This window comes from Coturnix japonica, chromosome 26, assembly GCF_054131305.1.
Source record: "Coturnix japonica strain WE chromosome 26, WE-NBRP24, whole genome shotgun sequence".
NCBI lineage: Eukaryota > Metazoa > Chordata > Aves > Galliformes > Phasianidae > Coturnix > Coturnix japonica.
This window is the reverse complement of record NC_140688.1, coordinates 5,073,558-5,093,431: the sequence shown is the minus strand read 5'-3', so window position 1 is coordinate 5,093,431 and position 19,874 is coordinate 5,073,558. Positions and strand designations below refer to the sequence as shown.

Genomic DNA, 19,874 nt, shown 5'->3' with positions numbered 1-19,874 from the left:
AGTGCCTGGATCCACGGGCTTCCCTTCCCCAGCACCCAACCCATTCCTTCCTTCCCGCAGCCCGGTTCATGCTGAGCTGGGTTCTAGCCCCGACTCCAGCGGGACACAACGTTTCCAAGCGGAACAAGGAGAAGGCCAGGCTGGGCATTGTGGCTAATAAACGACACAATTAACAATTTCCCCGGTTCTTCCTTCACGTGGTTTATCTCCCATTGTATCACAGTCGGCATCACTCGGGGTGACACCCGCTCTGCCGCCCGCCCGCCAAGGGGCGCTGTTCCCCGCGGGGCGCTCCAGCTTCCCCTAATAACTATAGGGCAACCCCGCCCCTTGCCGTATCCCCGCCCCATGGCGCGCTCCCGTGCGGGGTTGGGGCGGGTCAGAGCAACGTGGGGCGGTTCGGGGCGGGGCCGGGGCGCGGAACGGTGCGGCAGGGTCTTCGCCCGGCCCAGGTGGGTGCCGCGCTGCCCAAGGGGGCTGTCCGTGTTCTACCGGGGCTCCCCGCCCCGGCCCGGCCGCCTGTTGTCGCCGCAGCGCTCTCCGGTGTGGGCCGTGGGACGCCGGGCCCGGTTTGGTCGGGCCGGGCCGAGCTGACGGCGCGGGGGTGGCTCCATTCCGGCCCCTCCGGGACGGCGGGCGGCGGCTCGGGGCTGCCCGGGGTTTGGCGGAGGCCCGGCGGGGCGGACGGCCTCGCAGCCCGGGTCCCGTTACGGCCCGGAGCCGCCCCGGGCTCAGCGGGGTCAGAGACGCGGCGAATCCCACGCGTGCGCGGAGCGGGGCGGCCCCGGGCCTCGGAAATCACGCGTGGATCCGGCGCTGCGATGCGGTGCCGCCGGGGAACCGCACCCGCTGCTCCCCCGTGTCCGTGCCTGGCGCGAGGCCTCGCTGTCACGCGTGGGTCCCCGTGCGGGGCCGCAGGGAGAGGGGCTCGGGGGGCGTTAATCCCGCTCACGCGTGGGGCAGCGCCGAGCATCGGGCTCGGTCGGACGCAGTTCTGCGTCCCGATGGGTTTTGCTTTTGCTCCGCTGTGCTGGGGAGGAAGCAGTGACATGTATTTTTTCCTGTTGCAGAGGTGTGGGGCCTGTGGCTGTGCAGGGGAGAGATCATGTGCAGCTCGTAGCTAAACGTGGCTGGCTCGCAGGTGAGTGGGGCTGGTGAGCCCCGTGCTGAGCCCCCCCACCACGATGTGGTTCCTCTTCAGCTGCACAAACAGTGTTGGAGGTGGAAAGCTCCTCTTGGACAAAGCGTTTGTCACAGCAAGCTTGAGGCAGAGTGCTTATTTGCAGTATGGGATTCAAGCATTGCTTCAGCCAGGAATCCCATAGGGCTGTGGCAAGCAACCCTCGTCGTCAGTGCTGTGGTTTGAGGGAGGGCACGGCGCACACAGCTCTGTTGTGCTGGGTTTGGATGTGCTCCCCAGGGCTGTTGTGCTGGGGAGAAGGTGAGCTGTGTCCTGGCTGCTGCACTGCACGGGGAGGTGGGATGTGGGGCAGAACAGGAAGGCTTGGGTTGTAAACTTGGAGATGAATAAAAGCCACCTGGACTGAAGGGCAGCAATGCATTGCAGTGCAGTGTGATAGGGATGCTGTTCCAGCTGGGCCTCCTGCTCTGATCCCAATGCATGGGGATCAGCCCCAAACCAGCTCCATCCTTGCTCAGCTCTGCAAATCCTGTGCTGCAGCCCACGGCCTTTATAACCTTTATTTGGTTATGGAGCCGTAATCTCCAGCCCAGCACTGTGTAGATGATCTCTTTACAATGATGCAGCCTCACTGTTTGTTGATCCCCCATGGGAGTGGGCTGTAGGCAAGGCTGTTTTGTATGCTCCTGGTACCAGGAGAGATGGTTCCTGGTGCTGGGGATGGTTCCTGGTGCTGAGGACAGTGCCTTTCTATCCCCACCCCCACAACCACTTAATTGCTGGGCGGCACCACAACAACATAATTGGTGTCTGGTGACCAGGCTGGAACAGGGGAGCTTGGCGCAGGGTTTATATACTGAGCACTTTGTGCAAGCACTGCCTTAATACTCTCCTTCTCTTTTCTCTCTGCTCTCTCTGTCAGCACGCAGGACAGATGTGGCACCACCAATCCATCATGTCCAACTGGATGCTCCTTGGGCTGATCGCCGTGCTGGTCGTGCTGCTGCTGCTCACCATCTTTGCCTTTGCTGTCTACTCAGGACTCTTCACAGAGGTGGTGGTCAGTGCCGGCTCGCCGCCCGTCGGCAGCACCACACTGGCTTACAAGTTCCGGGTGGGCCCTTATGGAGAGTCGGGGCAGCTCTTCACTGATGGCTGCAGCATCTCCTCGAAGCTCTGCTCCATTGGTGTTTACTATGACAGCCCGCACACGGTAAGGCTGGGGCAGGGCAGCCTCTGATGGTCCCAAGCGGCACCTGTGGCTTGTCCTGCTTTGGTGAGCACTGGGGCTTGTGAGGTCTCCAGACCTGCAGAGGGTGATCTGTGTGCCGAGGCACCTGAAAGCTGAGGGTTTCTTGGATAATGCTTGTGGGGATGTGTCAAGTGAGCAAAGCTTGCTGTCACTGGCATCTTCTATCAGCCAGACCTTATGTCTGCCCTGGTTACAGGGCAGAACCTGGTGCTTGTCATCCCAGCTCCATGCCTCATAGAATTAGAGAGTCATAGAATCGTTATGGTTGGAAATGACCTTTAAAATCACCAAGTCCAACCATGAACCCGTTACCACCATGCCCAATAAACCATGTTGCTACAGGTGACACACTGCTGTATTGTTTCAGCACCTCCAGGGACAATCTCAAAGTGAGTGGTCTCTTTGGTTTGCTGGATCCATATCCATACTCCTTCTCTTGTTTCTCTTGCTCTCTCTGAGCTTCCTTGTAGTTGTTTAGTCCCCTGAGTCTTCTCACTGAACTCTCAGCGGGCTCGTGGTGAGGTCTCTTGGCTGATGAAATAGCACTGTAACTGCAAAGCAAAGCAAGTTGGAACTTGCTGTAGGATGAAAGGCCTCCAGGTGGGCTTCTGCTGGAAGGGTGCAGGGCTGTGCTGGGTGCTGCCCTGCAGGCTGTGTCTGCCTGTGCATCACAAGTGTCAACAGTGACTGCAGAGGGATGGGTGGCAGAGAAGAAGCAGGCTGGGATGGCGGGAGGTGCCATCTCAATGTTGTATGCACCTGAGCTTTGATGGTTCTGCATGCATCTGCCAGGGCAGCTCAGGGGGTGTTGTGCAATCTCAGGGAGAGCCTCCTGTATTCCAGGCTGTGTCCATTACCTCCTCCTGCCCCTGGGCACTACTGACAGAACCTGGCACTGTCCTTTCTTCCCCTTCCATGTGGGACTTTTGGACACAGACAAGTGTCATGGTTTAATAATTTTGTATTTTTTTGCTATCAGTATTCCACATCATAACATCATATAAAGCATGAATAATTTTACTGAATCTGCAACTTACAGAAGAAGACTACATCTCCCAGGGAACAACACGATAGGTCACGGGACCTGGACTCTATATTAACTCTGTCGCAGAACAGACTGACGTCTTTCGAGTTCTGGCGTTCAGGGGAGTGTGTGGGAGCCTTCAGCCGTTCGCCTAGATTTACAGTAGGCCTCTCGGTTACGGGACTCATTCTCTCTCCTATTTTGCTTGATTCGTTAGCTCAATTTTCAATTATACTGTATTATATTGTGTTATCCTGTATTTCGATATAGTATTTAGTAAATAAGTGTGCCTCCTTAGATCGTTGCCGCTGTTTTCTTTTCCTAATTAACTTTTTCTTTTCGGCCTAGGGCCCCTCCGGGGCCCACGGCCCCCTGTCGCGGACGCAGGTGGATTTTTAGTTCAAACCGTGACAGATTTTGGTGGAGAATGCGGGCAGATTGAGTTGCTGTTTTTCTGTGTTTTCTTCTGTTGCTCTTTTAGCTTTTAACAGAGCTACGAGTTTTTTTCCCTGTTAAGGAGCTATCTCGTGTTTGCGATTCTGCACCTGCGAGCTTGACCTTGAAAGTCCAGGCGGACTGCCAATACTCCGGTATATTTTATAAACACTGCTGAGCTTTGTTTTCTTTTACTTTTTTCTCTCTATTGGAGGAAAAAAATGTTTTCTCTACTAAATTTGTTTTACCAGGGACTGTGTGCCATTGGTTCTTTTTTTGAGACGCTCCGAACATATTGGGCCATGTTTAAGCTAGCCACTTTTTCTTATGGAGCTATACAATTGTATAATGGATTGAAAGCATGGTTAGCAATGCTCACTTCGTATCTGTATACAGCTCCAGAGGGAGCAACTAATGCAACTAATTATACAGAAATGGTGATTTTTAAGCGTGCTCCTCTTTCTTTCTATGAATCCTTTATGCAGTTTTTGAATGATCAGTGGGCCACACTCTTAATCTCCCTGATCTTACTGTTGATTATTGTAATAATCTCACTCAGTATCTGGATTTATAACATCCGGAGGAAGTCTTCCCTAGAACCAGAGAATACTGAGTGGCAGGGAATTGAAGAGATTCTCAAAGGACAGACATCTTCAGTGTTATGGAGCTTCACTCCTGAACACTTGAAGAATCCTGAGAGTTTGATTGCATATTTGAGGCAGGAATGTTGTGGCTCAGGCAGATCTCAGGAGGCACAAATGATTTTGGGCCTAGCTAATGCTTATTGGGCCTTAGTCAATACCATTCCTGAGAGGGAAGTTTTTGAAGCTGAGAGAGAGAGTCTCAGGGCCGAGAAGGAGAGTCTTAGAGCTGAGGCAGAAAAACTTTGGGCTGAGAAGGTAGAGAGAGAAAAAGCTTTTGAAGCTGAGAGAAAAGATCTCCTGTACCAACGAGACTCAATCTGGTACGAGAAAGAGAGTCTTAGAGCTGACGCAGAAAAACTTTGGGATGAGAAGGTAGAGAGAGAAAAAGTTTTTGAAGCTGAGAGAAAAGATCTCCTGTACCAACGAGACTCAATCTGGTACGAGAAAGAGAATCTTAGAGCTGACGCAGAAAAACTTTGGGATGAGAAAAGCTCCCTGCAATCCCAACTCAACACTCTCCAGTCCGAGCACAGCGCCCTCCGGTCCGAGCACGACACTCTCCAGTCCGAGCACAGTGCCCTCCGGTCCGAGTACAACACTCTCCAGACTGAGCGCGATGCCCTCCGGACCGAGCACAATGCCCTCCAGACCGAGCACAACACTCTCCAGTCCAAGTATGACGCCGTCCAGTCTGAGTGCGGCACCCTTCAGGCCAAGCATGATGCCTTCCAATCCAACTGTGACACCCTCCAGTCCGAGCACAACACTCTTCAGTCTGTGCATAATGCCCTCCGGTCCGAGCATAACGCTCTTCAGACTGAGCACAATGCCCTTCGGACCGAGCACAACACTCTTCAGTCCGAGCATAACACTCTTCAGACCGAGCACAGTGCCCTCCAGACCAAGCTCAACACTCTCCAGACTGAGCACACTGCCCTCCAGGCCGAGCATAACGTCCTCCGGTTCGGATACAACACTCTCCAGTCCAACTACAACAGCCTCCAGACTGAGCTTGGTGCTGTCCAGTTTGAGCGGAACGCTCTCCGAGACCAGCTATGTGCCCTCCAGGGTGAGTTGAATGTATTTAACCAACTACCAGGGGCACATGTAGTCCAATTTGGCCAGCCATTGGGGGCACATGTAGTCCAATCTGACCAGCCACCGGGGGCACAGGTAGTCCAATTGGACCAATCATCTGGGACACCAGATACAATGTTGGTTGCCCCTGTAAGAGGGCGAAAGACAAAACAAGTTTCAACTCAGTTAGAGAAAATGCAGAAGGAGTTAGAAGAGCGGAGGGAGTTAGGAGAGCAGGACTCAGGAGACTCAGGGGAGCAGGGGGAGTCAGAAGACCAGAAGAAGTTGGAGGAGCAGAGGATGTTAGAGGGATATAAGAAGATGATAGAGGAGCAGAAGATGATAGAGGAGCAGAAGGTGATAGAGGAGCAGAAGAAGTTAGAGGAGCAGAGAAAGTTAGGAGAGAGGAAAAAGAAGGAGGGTTACCTGGAGGAAATAACACAAGCATCAGGGTCAGGGTCAGAGTCAGAAGAGGAGCCAAAAGCTACTTTTTCTTTACGAGAATTTCTCAAGTCCAAACTTGTAGATGGGGCAGCCTCATCAACACAGTTGCCACCATCAACACCTGGGACTCTTGATAGAGCAAAAGGTGAGCAAAGTATTACGACCATTATTGATCGATCTTTTAAACTGAGTGAAATTCGAGATCTAAGAAAGGATTACACACGTCAGCCAAAAGAAAATATGGTCACTTGGTTACTTCGCTGCTGGGACAATGGTGCCAACAGTGCATGGCTCGATGGCAGTGAAGCTCGCCAACTGGGTAGCATTTCCAGGGACCCACGTGTGGACAGAGGTATTGGCACATGCCAAAATCGGTCCTACACCCTCTGGAAGCGGATGTTGATAGCGGTAAGAGATAGATTCCCCTTTAAACGGGACTTGGAGCCTGAGAGAAAGAAATGGACTGATATTGAGAAAGGTATCCAATTTTTGAGAGAAAATGCTCTGGTGGAAATGCTATACAGCCGCGAGTTCAATCGTAATGATCCAGACCAATTACATGATCCTGAAGCAGTCCGCGTTCCACGACAAATGTGGCGTGACTTTACAAAAGCAGCTCCTGAAAAGCATGCCAGTGCACTTGCATTAGTATATGGCAAAGGGGACAGGAAACCCTTTGTGAATGAACTAATTGGCAGACTTCAGGAACTTGAATTGTTTATAAGCGCCACAGAAGTTAATCTGTATACTTCAGCCATTGTCAAAATTGTGGAAAGGTTAAACGAAGTGGAGGGAACACAAAATGATATTATTGACAAATTGGCTAATGCGCGTGATGTAGATGAATCCACGGTGGTACAAGATGATGGAAACCAGGATTTCCACAATCGCCTATTGAGGAAGCTAAACAACATGAGTTCCTCTCGACCTGTATCATCGAAAATCTCAACCATTAAAAAGAGACGTCCTCGTATTCAAGCAAATGACGATGATAAGTCACCTCGAATCAACAATGAGACTACACGTCTTGCCTTGTTGCTTTTCCTCTGTAGTCATGGGGAGGACATGAAGAAGTGGTGTAATTCATCCACTTCTGCACTTCAGGCACGAGTGAAAGAATTACAAGGTGAAACAACTACCAAGGTGAACTCTTCCAAGAAGGGGAGAGTTCCAGTTGCTGCAAGTCAACGAGGTAAACAATAGAGGGGCCCTGCCCCCAGCCAGGGGGGGGAAAGGGACAACAGAGTATACTGGACTGTGTGGATTAAGTGGCCTGGCACATCTCAACCACAGAAATATAAAGCCTTGGTGGACACTGGTGCACAATGCACCCTAATGCCCTCAAGTCACCAAGGGACACAACCAATATATATTCATGGAGTGACTGGGGGTTCCCAAGAATTGACTATGTTGGAGGCCGAAATAAGCCTCACTGGTAAAAACTGGCGAAGGCACCCTATTGTGACTGGTCCAGAGGCTCCATGTATACTGGGAATCGATTACCTTAGGATGGGATATTTCAAGGATCCCAAGGGGTATCGATGGGCCTTTGGGATAGCTGCTGTAAACACAAATGGTGTTAAGCAGCTGTCAACTTTACCTGGTCTGTCAGATGATCCTTCTGCTGTGGGGTTGCTCCAGGTAAAAGACCAAGAGGTACCAATTGCCACCAAAGTGGTTCACAGACGGCAGTACCGCACCAATAGGGACTCATTGCTCCCCATTCAAAAGCTAATTCGCCAATTAGAAAATCAGGGAGTGATTAGCAAAACGCACTCGCCTTTTAACAGCCCCATATGGCCAGTGCGTAAAACCAGTGGGGAATGGAGGCTGACGGTAGATTACCGTGGCCTGAATGAAGTCACACCTCCATTAAGTGCTGCTGTACCAGACATGCTAGAACTCCAGTATGAATTGGAGTCAAAAGAAGCTAGGTGGTATGCCACCATTGATATTGCTAATGCCTTCTTCTCCATCCCATTGGCTGCAAAATGTAGGCCACAGTTTGCTTTTACCTGGAGAGGTATTCAGTATACCTGGAACCGTTTACCCCAGGGGTGGAAGCACAGCCCAACAATTTGCCATGGATTGATCCAAGCTGTTTTGGAACAGGGTAATGCTCCTGAACACTTGCAGTATATTGATGACATTGTAGTGTGGGGCCATACAGCAGCAGAGGTTTCCAAGAAAGGGAAACAGATAATCCAAATTCTTTTGAAAGCTGGTTTTGCCATTAAGCGCAGCAAGGTGAAGGGGCCTGCCCAGGAAATCCAGTTCTTAGGCATAAAATGGCAAGATGGACGTCGTCACATCCCAGCAGATGTGATTGACAAAATCACTGCTATGTCTCCGCCCACAAATAAAACAGAGACCCAATCTTTTCTGGGAGTAGTGGGCTTTTGGAGAATGCATGTCCCAAACTACAGCCACATAGTGAGCCCTCTCTATCAGGTAACACGGAAGAAGAATAATTTCTCATGGGGTCCTGAGCAGCAGCAGGCTTTTGAGCAGATAAAACAAGAAATAGCCCGTGCCGTGGCCTTGGGGCCAGTACGGACGGGACAGGATGTGAAGAACATCCTCTACACTGCTGCTGGAGAGAAAGGTCCCACCTGGAGTTTGTGGCAAAGAGCCTCCGGAGAGACCCGAGGCCGACCCCTAGGATTCTGGAGTCGAGCATATAAAGGGTCTGAGGAGCGCTACACTCCGACTGAGAAGGAGATCTTAGCCGTGTATGAGGGGGTTCGGGCTGCTTCTGAAGTAGTTGGGACAGAGGTTCAGCTTCTTCTAGCACCTCGCTTGCCAGTAATAAACTGGATGTTTAAAGGACAGGTTCCCTCCACCCATCATGCTACTGATGCCACTTGGAGTAAGTGGATTTCATTAATTACTCAACGAGCTCGAATGGGAAAACTCAGCCGTCCTGGAATTCTAGAAGTGATCATGGACTGGCCTGAGAGTAAAAAAATTGAAACACCACCTACAGAAGAGGTATCACGTGCTAAAGAGGCACCACCATACAATGAGCTACCAGAAAATGAAAAGAAATTTGCCCTATTCACAGACGGATCATGTCGTATTGTAGGGAAGCATCGCAGATGGAAAGCTGCTGTATGGAGCCCCACACGACAAGTTGCAGAGGCCACTGAAGGTAAAGGAGAATCAAGTCAATTTGCAGAGGTAAAGGCTGTTCAGCTGGCTTTAGATGTGGCTGAACGGGAGAGGTGGCCAATGCTTCATCTTTATACTGATTCATGGATGGTGGCAAATGCCTTATGGGGGTGGTTGCAACAGTGGGAAGATGATAATTGGCAACGAAAGGGTAAACCTGTTTGGGCTGCTGAACTGTGGAAAGACATTGCTGCCCGAATAAGGAACATTGTTGTAAAGGTGCGCCATGTAGATGCTCATGTGCCTAAAAGTAAGGCTACTGAAGAACATAAAAATAACCATCAGGTTGATCGAGCTGCCAAAATTGAGGTGGCTCAAATAGACTTGGACTGGCAGAACAAGGGTGAATTATTCCTAGCTCGGTGGGCCCATGAGACTTCAGGTCATCAAGGAAGGGATGCAACATATAAGTGGGCCAGAGACCGAGGGGTGGACTTAACTATGGACGCTATTGCTCAAGTTATTCATGATTGTGAAACATGCGCCATAATTAAACAAGCCAAGAGGATGAAACCTTTTTGGGGGGAAGGGCGATGGCAAAAGTATAAATATGGGGAGGCATGGCAGGTTGATTATATCACCTTGCCACGATCTCGCAATGGTAAGCGTTATGTACTCACCATGGTGGAGGCAACCACTGGGTGGCGCGAAACATACGCAGTACCCCATGCTACCGCCCGAAACACCATATTAGGGTTGGAAAAGCAAATCCTGTGGCGGCATGGCACTCCAGAAAGAATTGAATCAGATAATGGGACCCATTTTAAAAATTCCCTTGTAACCACTTGGGCCAAAAATCATGGCATTGAGTGGATTTACCATATTCCCTATCATGCACCAGCTTCTGGTAAGATTGAACGATTCAATGGGTTGTTGAAAACTATGTTAAAAGCAATGGGTGGCGGAACGTATAAAAATTGGGAGAACCATTTAGCAGAAGCCACCTGGTTGGTCAACACTCGAGGATCTAGTAATCGCAATGGTCCTAACCAATCCAGCTCCCTACGTACCGTGGAGGGAGATAAGGTTCCTGTAGTACACATAAAGAGCGTGTTGGGAAAGACGGTTTGGGTCCTTCCAGCATCTGGAAAGGGCAAACCTCTCCGGGGTACTGTCTTTGCCCAGGGACCTGGGTGCACATGGTGGGTGATGGACAAAAATGGGAATGTTCAATGTGTACCACAAGGGAATTTGATGTTGGGGGAGTGCAGCCAATGATTTTCCTGTAAATATATAGGTAGAGTCTCAGAAAATATTTCAATTAGGTACAGAATAGTTCAATTAGGTATAGGACTTAAGATAGAGTGGATTAATGTTAAGGAAACACTTTTTCTCTATATACCTTAATTAGGCATTCTGTAAGCAAGTTTTCCATCTGGACTCTATATCCTGCACTGGCCATGCATGTGTAGAGCACACATGGAAAGAAGTATAAGTCAAAAGGAAATCTGCTGTGGTGGCTGGGAAAGGATGAGTGCACCTTGATGTGGGGGACGCCCTACTAGCGCTGCCTTTCCCCTCTACCGCTGACATGTTTTCCTTTTTCTGGCAGTTTTGCCATTTTCTCAAAATTAATAAATAGTAGGTTAGGTTATAGAGTTTTGTTCTCAACTTAGGGATTTGTATGGAATAAATATAAATTGTTGAGAAAAATAAGGTTGCTGATTATTCACAATTATACATATGAGTGTGTATGTATGTATAAACATAATGTAATGATGTAGAATAAGGGGTGGAATGTCATGGTTTAATAATTTTGTATTTTTTTGCTATCAGTATTCCACATCATAACATCATATAAAGCATGAATAATTTTACTGAATCTGCAACTTACAGAAGAAGACTACATCTCCCAGGGAGCAACACGATGGGTCACGGGACCTGGACTCTATATTAACTCTGTCGCAGAACAGACTGACGTCTTTCGAGTTCTGGCGTTCAGGGCAGTGTGTGGGAGCCTTCAGCCGTTCGCCTAGATTTACAGTAGGCCTCTCGGTTACGGGACTCATTCTCTCTCCTATTTTGCTTGATTCGTTAGCTCAATTTTCAATTATACTGTATTATATTGTGTTATCCTGTATTTCGATATAGTATTTAGTAAATAAGTGTGCCTCCTTAGATCGTTGCCGCTGTTTTCTTTTCCTAATTAACTTTTTCTTTTCGGCCTAGGGCCCCTCCGGGGCCCACGGCCCCCTGTCGCGGACGCAGGTGGATTTTTAGTTCAAACCGTGAAGTTTAGTTCAAACCCCCTCTCCATGCTGAGCAGTCCCAGCTCCCTCAGCTTCACCTCCCAGGAGAGATGCTCCAGAGCCTTCATCCCCTTGGTGGCTCTTCCCTGGGCTCCTGGCACTGGGGAGACCAGAACTGGGCCCAGTGCTCACAGTGTGACAGTCTGCTGGTCCTGGTGCTGTGGCAGGAAAGGGAAGGTGACTGCTGGGCCCCTGCTGGGTGTCTGCAGCTCTGGCCACCCTGCTTGTGGGCTGCCTTGTGGCCCTGGAGGAGGGAAGGCAGGGCTGCAAGAGCAGGGGAGCAGCAGGGAAAACACTGCTGGTATCTTTGAGTGCTGCAGAACCCCTGCCAACAGTGCTTTAAGCGTCTCAATGGACAAGATTAATATTAATACTCCCTTTTTCTTTTTTTCTGTTTTTTTTTTTCCTTTTTAATTCAATATTTAGCAACCCAAAGGGCTTCTCCCACCTCTGGCAGGGACAAAAATAGCTGCTCAGCAGGGGTTGGATATGGCTGGCAGGCTGCTGCTCAGCTCCAGCCCAGTGCTTCTGCCCAAGTTCAGTTTGGGGCATGCACTGGCATCCCTTGCAAGCTGGTGCTCTGCACCCAGCCCTGCCCCAGCACTTGGTGGATGAGGCCAAAATGCTTCCTGGTTAATTCCCACCCTTAAGAGTGCCCGTGAGGCTGGGGGGAGATAGTCACTGCTTTGTGCATACGGAAGCTGTTCCTTACACATCTTCCTGGGTGTGTCTCTAACAAGGTGCCCTGTTGTCTCGACTGCATTGTGATGGGGATGTGGCCCAGGAGGAGGTTCACTTCCTGGTTTTGTGTGCACTGAAGATGCTGTACATGGCACTGGGCTGGCTGTAGAACTTCCAGTGAACAGAGACAGTCACCTTCCTGGTTCCTTGGGTCTCTGCCCAGTGTCTGCTCTGCCTTTCGTTGCTCTGACCCCATAGCTGGGGCAGCTGGGTGTCTGCTGAACCTTTCTTCTTGCCACTGATCTGTTCTTGTGCGAGGATTTGGGGAGGCTGGGTCTTTCCTGCATCCACAACAGGGATCCTGTGATGCACTGGAGACCAAGAACAGCTTGGCTTGCTATATTACAGATGCCACTCGTCCGTTGTCCGATGCAGCAAACCAGGAGCTATTGCTCCGTGGTGGAGCATCTCCTTGTTCCAGCCTTTCCTTGCGAGCTACACAGAGCTCATCTGCAGCTCCTCCTTGCAGCACATGAGGGCAAGAGTGAGCCATCTTGCCTGCAGATGGATGCTGCTGCTTCTGACTCTCTGCTCTTGTTTTATCTCTTATCCTCTGTGCTCATTTCCTCTCTGGGATGTCCCATTGCTCATGCAGTGCTAGAGGATGCTTGAGGGGCAGGGGAGGTGCGAGAGCCCTGTGATGTTGGTTGCTGCAGGGTTTCCATCTGTCCATCTCACTGCTGCTATCAGACATCCTGGCAGGGCCCGAGGAGCTGTGCTGCCTTGTTCAGGGTGAGTTTGGAGGCTGTGGTCCTCTGGCTCTGGAGGCAGCAGAAAGACACACTCATCAGGAGGCAGCTCTCCTGATTGCTGACCACCACATCTTTTATCTGTCCAGCAGCCTGGGAAGCTTTGTGGATAGCTGGCAGCTCCCCCTGTGCCCAGTGTGTCCCTGCAGTGTGTCACACATGAGCTGTGAGCCTGAGTGCTGGGACTTTTATGAAACATAAAAGGACACCTCGATCTGGTTGTGCTTTGCCAGGGAGGTGACAGCAGCTCTTTGCCTCAGTTTCCCCACCCCGTTGTGATGGAGGCCGTGAGATGTGCTTTCTGCATGGCTGCCAAGTGTCGAGCACCCAGCGTGTGCCTGCACTGCACTCTTGTCCTGGAGAGCACGGCTGGTTTGAGGCTGGGTCAGGCACTGTGAGGAGCAGGTGCCAGCTTCACGTGTATTGATCTGCTGAGTCTTGAATGAAGTTCAGCTGCCCTGTCCCTCTGTCCCAAAACCAGGTGTCTCCTGAGAAGTGCCGCTTTGCCATCGGCCGAATCCTGAGCGAGGGGGATGCAAAGCCATCAGAAGAGCAGATCAGGAGGTTCCAGAAGTACGGCTTTAAGATCTTCACCTTCCCCACGCCCAGCCATGTGGTCATGGCAAGCTTCCCGTTCACCACACCGCTGTCCATCCATCTCGCAGTCAACCGTGTGCACCCAGCCCTGGACACCTACATCAAGGTAAGCAGTGGTGGTGCAAGGAGTGTCATGCAGTGAGCAGCAGTTGCTCTCCCTGCTCCCTGTCCTTGTCCTCCTCCAGAGCAGCCATGGCAGGTGTGTTCCTGAGCAGCTTATGGGACGTGGTACCTGTAGGCTGGGGCTTTGTAGAAGGTCCTGGTTGCTGCGTGTAGAAAGGAAGAGGAACATCTTCCCTCCATGGGGAGGATGCTGGGGTGGAGATGGTGCTCAGCCTGCGGCTTATCTGGCTGTTGAGTTCCGTCGTTTTCGTTTGTTCGTGTTGAAGCTCACTATTTATAAACTTGCTTTTCCTGGCGAAACTCCCAGCCCTGCGGGAGAACCGTGTGAATCTCCCAGCCTGCGCCATGCTGCAGGACCGCTGCATGGGTGCCAGCCCTTGGCTGTGCTCCTGGGGATGGTGTCTGCCCAGGGATGCCCAAACACCAGCTGCCACCACTTGTGCCATGCTTTGTGATGTGTGTACTCTTGCCTGTCCCCCTCCTCATGCTCTGTCCTTTCTGTCCCCTCTCAGGGATCTGCTGGCTGCTTCAGTGTGGGGGTGTAGAGAGCGCTGCCAGCCCTGTGAGGGACGTGTGGCTTCAGTGGGGACGTGTGGGGAGGGGGCAGCAGGCTGGTGACGTGGGGAGGGCAGCCTGTTGCTTGGGGACAGGTGCTGGCGAATACATCTGTGCCTGGAATTGAGGCTGGAAAGGGACCCATGGGTCGTGCTGGGAGCATCCTGCAGCTTCTAAGGAGAGCAGCCACTTCTGAAATAAAATAATCAGCTGAAATCCCACGCTGCATGCTGAGCAGTGTTCAGAAAGGAGGGGACACATCTCAGTTCCTGCCATCTGGACCAGACCAAACACTCTGGCCTCAGGCACACCTCCAACATGAGCACCTCCACTGTGCTGGGTTCATGGGGAAGAGAGCATTGCTCAGCCTCAGTGAGTCACAGGGTGCAATGGGAAGAGCCCCGAGCCTGGCTTGGGATGCTGGTACCATTCTGTGCTGCCTGGCCAGGACCCGTAAGTAATCTTGCTCCCAGCTGCAGGTGGTGCTGGCTCTGGCTGGGGAAGGGGAAGGAGAGAGGGGGAAACTTTTATGGAAACAAGCAACCTGTGCCTGATTTGTGTTGGGAATGGGGGTTGCCATGGAGACAGCTTCTCCAAATAGCATCCTTCATCCCACCCCCGGCGCCCAGCTCCCTTGAGCGACCCCAGACAGCAGTGAGACAGCTCTGCTTTATTTATTTATTTCACACTTTGCCCACTTTAAGCAGCACGGCTGTTATTAATGAGAGCTGGGGTCAGGAGTGAGGTGCAGGATCCTCTGCTCCTGGCAGCATCTGGGGGATGCAGAGGGGCAGCAACAGAGCAGAGTGGGCAAGGGAACCGGTTCATGTTTTGTCATGAGAAGGGGAAGTAGAGAGAAGAGGTGTGGGAGGGAGGGTGGGGAAAGGGCTCTGGGATTGCTGAGGAATGGAGAAGTGAATTAGGGAGGTGCACTGGGGAAGGTGCCAGGGCTGGTGGAGCAGGATGGTGGGAGCAGCCCTTGAGTATCAGGTGGGTGAGCCCTTCCCTGACTGTGGGACAGGGTGCTGTGCTGCAGTGCACGCCTCACCTTGGCTTCAGCCCTGACCTCTCTGCCTACAAAACAGTAAAATCTGAAGGAGACATCTCTCTTCATGAGAGACTGAAGGCAGTTGGGCTGGCACAATGCAGGACACGGGGTGGCTGAAGTGTCTCAGGGCCAGGGCTTTGTGCCTAGGGCAGGTGACAGCTGGGGTCTGTCCTGCTGGGGCCTGAGCCCACTCCTGGCTCCGTGCTTGGTCCTGAGCATGGTGACGGCTGTTCTTTGGTGCCCTCAGCCACTCTGGGATGGTGATGGAGAGCCCACACAGAGCCCATCTCTGGGGTGACCATCCTTAGCAGCTCAGGGAGCTGGTTATTAAACATCGACCTCCTGCCATTTCAAGCAGTGTTTATTCTGGCTCAGGTTTAATTAGCTCTCTGCAGCAGGCTGCATGCACTGCTTTGGCGAGCCCTGCACAGTGGGCAGCCTGGCATTGCCTGTCCCCAGGGCTCCGTGGGCAGCCAGACAGGCGCTAATTGCAGCCCCAGGTGCTTGTAGGAGCCAGCAGCCCTCTTTCCCTGGGATTTTGGGTAGGAGACTTGGGCTGGTAGAGGTGTGTGCTCTAACCAAGGCTGGCGTGCATGTGGAGCAGGGGAGGAGAGGTGCTCTCACTGTCCCTGTAACTCCTGAGTACCAGCAGTGTGCAGCAAGCCAGCAAACACTCTGCAGTACCACAGAGCTCTTACTCCATCCTCAGGGCACCCCAGGGTGCTCCCAAGTCCATGTACCAGGTGTTGCTCTTGCTGCTAGGAAGGCTGCACTCATGCCTTGTTTCTGCTGCTACACAGGGAACCTCATTACTCCTTTACCCACTGGCTTGAAGCGCCTGTTAGCTGAGCTCTGTTCCCCTTGTCGGCTGAGATAGTTTAGGATGCAGTCATCTCTTCTCTTTGATAATCAAATGTACAGAGCTTGTAAAACCTCACTGATGTACTTTCCAGTCTCTTCTGGGTGCCTGTTTTTGGCCCATTTTGAGCTCAGGAGACTCTCTGAAGTGCCACCTGCAGGAGAGGACACTTGATTTCAGCCATGGTCTCATTGCTGTGGGGTGCTGATGCCTCTCAGGGTGCATCCTCCCTCGTGTGACCTGCTCTGTCTGCAGAGGGAACCCACAGCTGGGTCTCATTGCCAGCACCTTACATGGGTGTGTGCGTCTCCCACTTCTCCTTTTGTTTCCTTTACCCCTGTTGCTACGGCTTCTGGCTTTGTTCAGCTTTGCCAAGGTCAAACTTCTGCTTGTTATTATAAATGATTGTCTTCAGAGCTGTGTTCCCATCCCAGCCCGTCTGCATTCTAAAGGCAGAACCGCAGAGCATCCTTTCTATGGGACTGTGCAAGAGGAGCTGGGGTCAGAGGGCTGGCAGCTGCATGGAGCGCTCAATTATTGTGACATTTTCCTGCTGAAATTCCTTCTCCCAGCTGATTTTGTTTGTTTATTTCATGCTCTGCAAATGAAGCCCTGTAAAATACCAACTTGTTTTGTGCAAGCGCCGGGGGCTGCAGGCTGTGTGGGTTGGCTGCTGCCGGTCATACTGCAGCTGGGAACCAGTGCATGTCCCCTTGTCCCCTCCTGTTTGTCCTGCAGGGATGAGCAGTGCCTGGGGTGGCTGAAGTGACCCCAGTCCTGAGCCTTGGCAGTTTTCTTCCCAGCACTTCCCGTGAAGCCACGTGTGCTGGGAGGCAGCCCCAGGAATACAGGGGATGGTTGGATGCTTCTGGTAAAGTGGTCCCCGTGCATCAAATCAAAATAGGAAGAAAGTTCTAGAGAGTCACAGATGGTTCAGCATGTCCAGTACATCTTGATGGTAGAGATGAGACCAGTGCTGACACTGACAGGCTGTGGGCCTGGGGCTTGGCAGGGATATGGGGCAGGGGGCTGTACTCTGGGAGAGGTGTTTTGAAGGTGTGCTTGGCCTTATGAGAATGTAGGATGGAAGTTTTTCTCACCTTCATCTCCCCTCCAGCACTGACACTGTGACAGCATTCCAGTGCTGTGTGCCCAGCACTGCTGGACCACAGTCGGCTGATGTGAATTTCTTGTCGGTGTGGAGGGAAGGACTTGTTTTGTTCACCAAGAATGTGTTTGTGAGTTGGGCACTCACCTCCCAGCTCTGCTCTTTGCCAGTGGCTGGGTCTGCACAAGTTCAGCAAAGTGAAGTCCCTAAACCTTCTCCTTCTCAGTTTTCTTGTCTGTGAAGGAGTGTTGTGAGGCTGACTGACTTCAGCTCATCATGAAATGTCTTCCATAAGGTCTTGGACCTGGGAGCATTGCAAAATGATGAGGTTGTTCTGGGAGGTGGGGAAGGACAGGAGGGTATTTATCCCATTGTGCCATTTTCTTTCCAGGGATGTGAATGTGACACAAGTCCTGAGTGTGTCCTGCTGACATCAAGGTGTGGAAGAGCAGCCAGGGATGCACACCCTCCAGAAAGCCTGTGGAGCTCTGAGATTCAGAGAAGACAGCCCAGATCTGAGCTGTGGTGACTGAGATCTCCTGTGGCTGTGGGCAGGCAGCAGCAAGGCACAGCTGGGAGTTCGTGCTCCCAAAATATCACTGGGGCTTTAGTTTTAAGCTAAAAGGGTTTCATGAGGGATGTGAGAGGACTGAAAATGTCAGAACTGGAGCATTGTTCATGATGTGGAAGGGCAAACTCAAATGTCAGATCTGAAATCCATGTGGGTTGGTACCAGTATTGACCTGGGCTAAGAGCTCTTCAGGTTTTCAGCTGTGAGTTGGCCATGGAAGGTCTTTTGCCACAAGAAACAAGGATCTGCTGGGCATCCCATGGCTGATGTGTTGCTGTGCTGTAGATCTATCTCAGTCTAATGGTGAATGCGTGGTTCAGAATGGCTCCTTTTCATCGTGTAATGCCCCATGTAGGGTGGGAGTCTCCAGCAATGAATCCTTCCCCAACCAGGTGCTGGAAGGCTCTGCCTTGACGCGAGGCAGAGAAATTGCCACAGCTGCTGCTCCTGGCAGCCTTGCCAAGGCAACAGAGCAAAGCAATTTAGCACCTCTCCAGTCATCCGTGATGGCAGAAATCATCGCGTCAACCTCTTCTTCGGCTTTGTGATTAATGCTGAAAAAGCATCCTCTGAGGGCTGAAAGGAGAGCACTGGTCCCTGGAGAGCTGCGCTGCCGAGTGGAGGCAGCACCTCCAGCTGTGGTCCTGACCTCCTGTGGGCTCCTCTGAGCCTTGGGGCTGTGTGCTCCTGCAGCAATGAAGGTAATGGGGATGGGAGCAGAAATGCAGAGCTTGTTCCTTGAGTGAGAAGAGGTTATGTGGCTTTATGCAGATTCCTTGTCATATAATGAAAACCTGGTGTTTGAGCTTTCCAGTGAAAGTCCCCTTCAGAAAGCTGCCATGTGGAAGTGATGTGGGAGAAGGACAGATAGGAAAGGTTGTGGTCCGGGCATCTGGGCTGGAGCATAGTGTGAAGCACAAAGCTGAGCTCCAGGAAGCCTTAGAGAAATGGCTCCCATTGCTGGGACAAGGCAGAGTGGGGTGGCAATGAGTTTTAGGAAGCTGGGGAAGAAAATTTATTTCAAATGCAATGCTTGCTTTGTTTCTGAAACTCTCTGCTCCGGGACTAGTTGCTACCAATACCCATGATGCTGGGAGGACCCCCTCGCTGTGAATTATGTGCTCTGTCTTCTCTTCCTTCTGTGGGTAAAGGTCCCATGGTGGAGGGCATGAGTTATGTCCCTAGCAACACAGGGATGCATGCACCAGCTCTTTCTCGGTCTCTTCTTTGCAGGTGGAGGTAGTGCTAGCCATGCTGCAGGGTTTTTCCTGCAGGTACTGTGTGAGTAGGGGAGAAGAGGCTCTGAGTGTGTCTGTGCAGCAAGGCTGGAGGAAGGCAGGGTTGGGTTTTCTGTGTCCGTCCTGCAGACGAGCATCCATGGTTCCATGCTGCTGCCAGCAGCTCTCAGTCCCCTTGGGGGGCTGTTTCCTGCATCTCAAGAGCTGTGAACCCCCCAATCCACATGGGATTGATCCCATGGCTCAGACACACTGATACCAGCCTCTTCCCAGCTCCTCGGCCCCCAGAGGCACCGGGAGGGCGAGATGTAAATTGCATGACGGGCTGCTTCTGCAGAGGTGAAAATGAAAAACTTTCTCCCTGCTTGAGCCGGGCGTTTCGCAGCTCCCACAGCCCTCATTTTTCTTGGTCACAGTATCTTCTGTTTGTGCAATGCTTTGCAGCTCTAAGGGCTTTGGAGGGGAGAGGAAAGCAGAGACAGAGCCCACTCTTGTCCTACTGAGGAGTGCTGCCCTGCAGTGCCAGGAGCAGTGCAGGTCTGGTGGCAGAGTGTGCTCCTGGTGTGAGCTAAGGCAGGATGACACACTGAGCGTGGGGCGTGCAAGGAGAGGAGGAGGATGTGGCACACAGCACCATTCCTGCAGGGCTGACTGGTGGCTCACTTTCAGCTTGCTGAGCTCTAGCTCTAATTTTAGTGCCTGATTCTGGGGCCCTTCAGTTCCATGCAGTTGGGGCTCTTTCTGTCTGGGTTTGTACTGCAGGTACCCCCGAGGTGGGACAGCGGGTTAGCTCCGTGTGGAACAGAAGGTTGGTGTATCTGGAATAGATGCATGTGTCAGCATCAAAC

At 51.8% G+C, this 19,874-nt stretch overlaps 1 protein-coding gene across 1 annotated transcript; it reads left to right on the top strand.

Annotated features, from left to right (window-relative positions):
- The first annotated feature begins 338 nt into the window (after positions 1 to 338).
- LOC146756736 (testis-expressed protein 264 homolog) lies at positions 339 to 18,043 on the top strand. The gene is made up of 5 exons (XM_085524155.1): positions 339 to 452; positions 1,071 to 1,141; positions 2,182 to 2,354; positions 13,409 to 13,630; positions 17,609 to 18,043. Exons 1-5 carry the CDS (start codon positions 349 to 351, stop codon positions 17,744 to 17,746), a joined length of 708 nt encoding a protein of 235 aa, XP_085380281.1. The 5' UTR covers positions 339 to 348; the 3' UTR covers positions 17,747 to 18,043.
- Positions 18,044 to 19,874: the final 1,831 nt, after the last annotated feature.

What these genes read in the sequence shown, in the direction of transcription:
- LOC146756736 (XM_085524155.1), top strand. Translation starts at nt 349, where the DNA reads ATGGCGCGCTCCCGTGCGGGGTTGGGGCGGGTCAGAGCAACGTGGGGC. An exon ending in TAAACGTGGCTGGCTCGCAG is followed by an intron (nt 1,142 to 2,181) that starts GTGAGTGGGGCT and finishes CTGTCTACTCAG; the next exon opens with GACTCTTCACAGAGGTGGTG. An exon ending in ACTATGACAGCCCGCACACG is followed by an intron (nt 2,355 to 13,408) that starts GTAAGGCTGGGG and finishes TCCCAAAACCAG; the next exon opens with GTGTCTCCTGAGAAGTGCCG.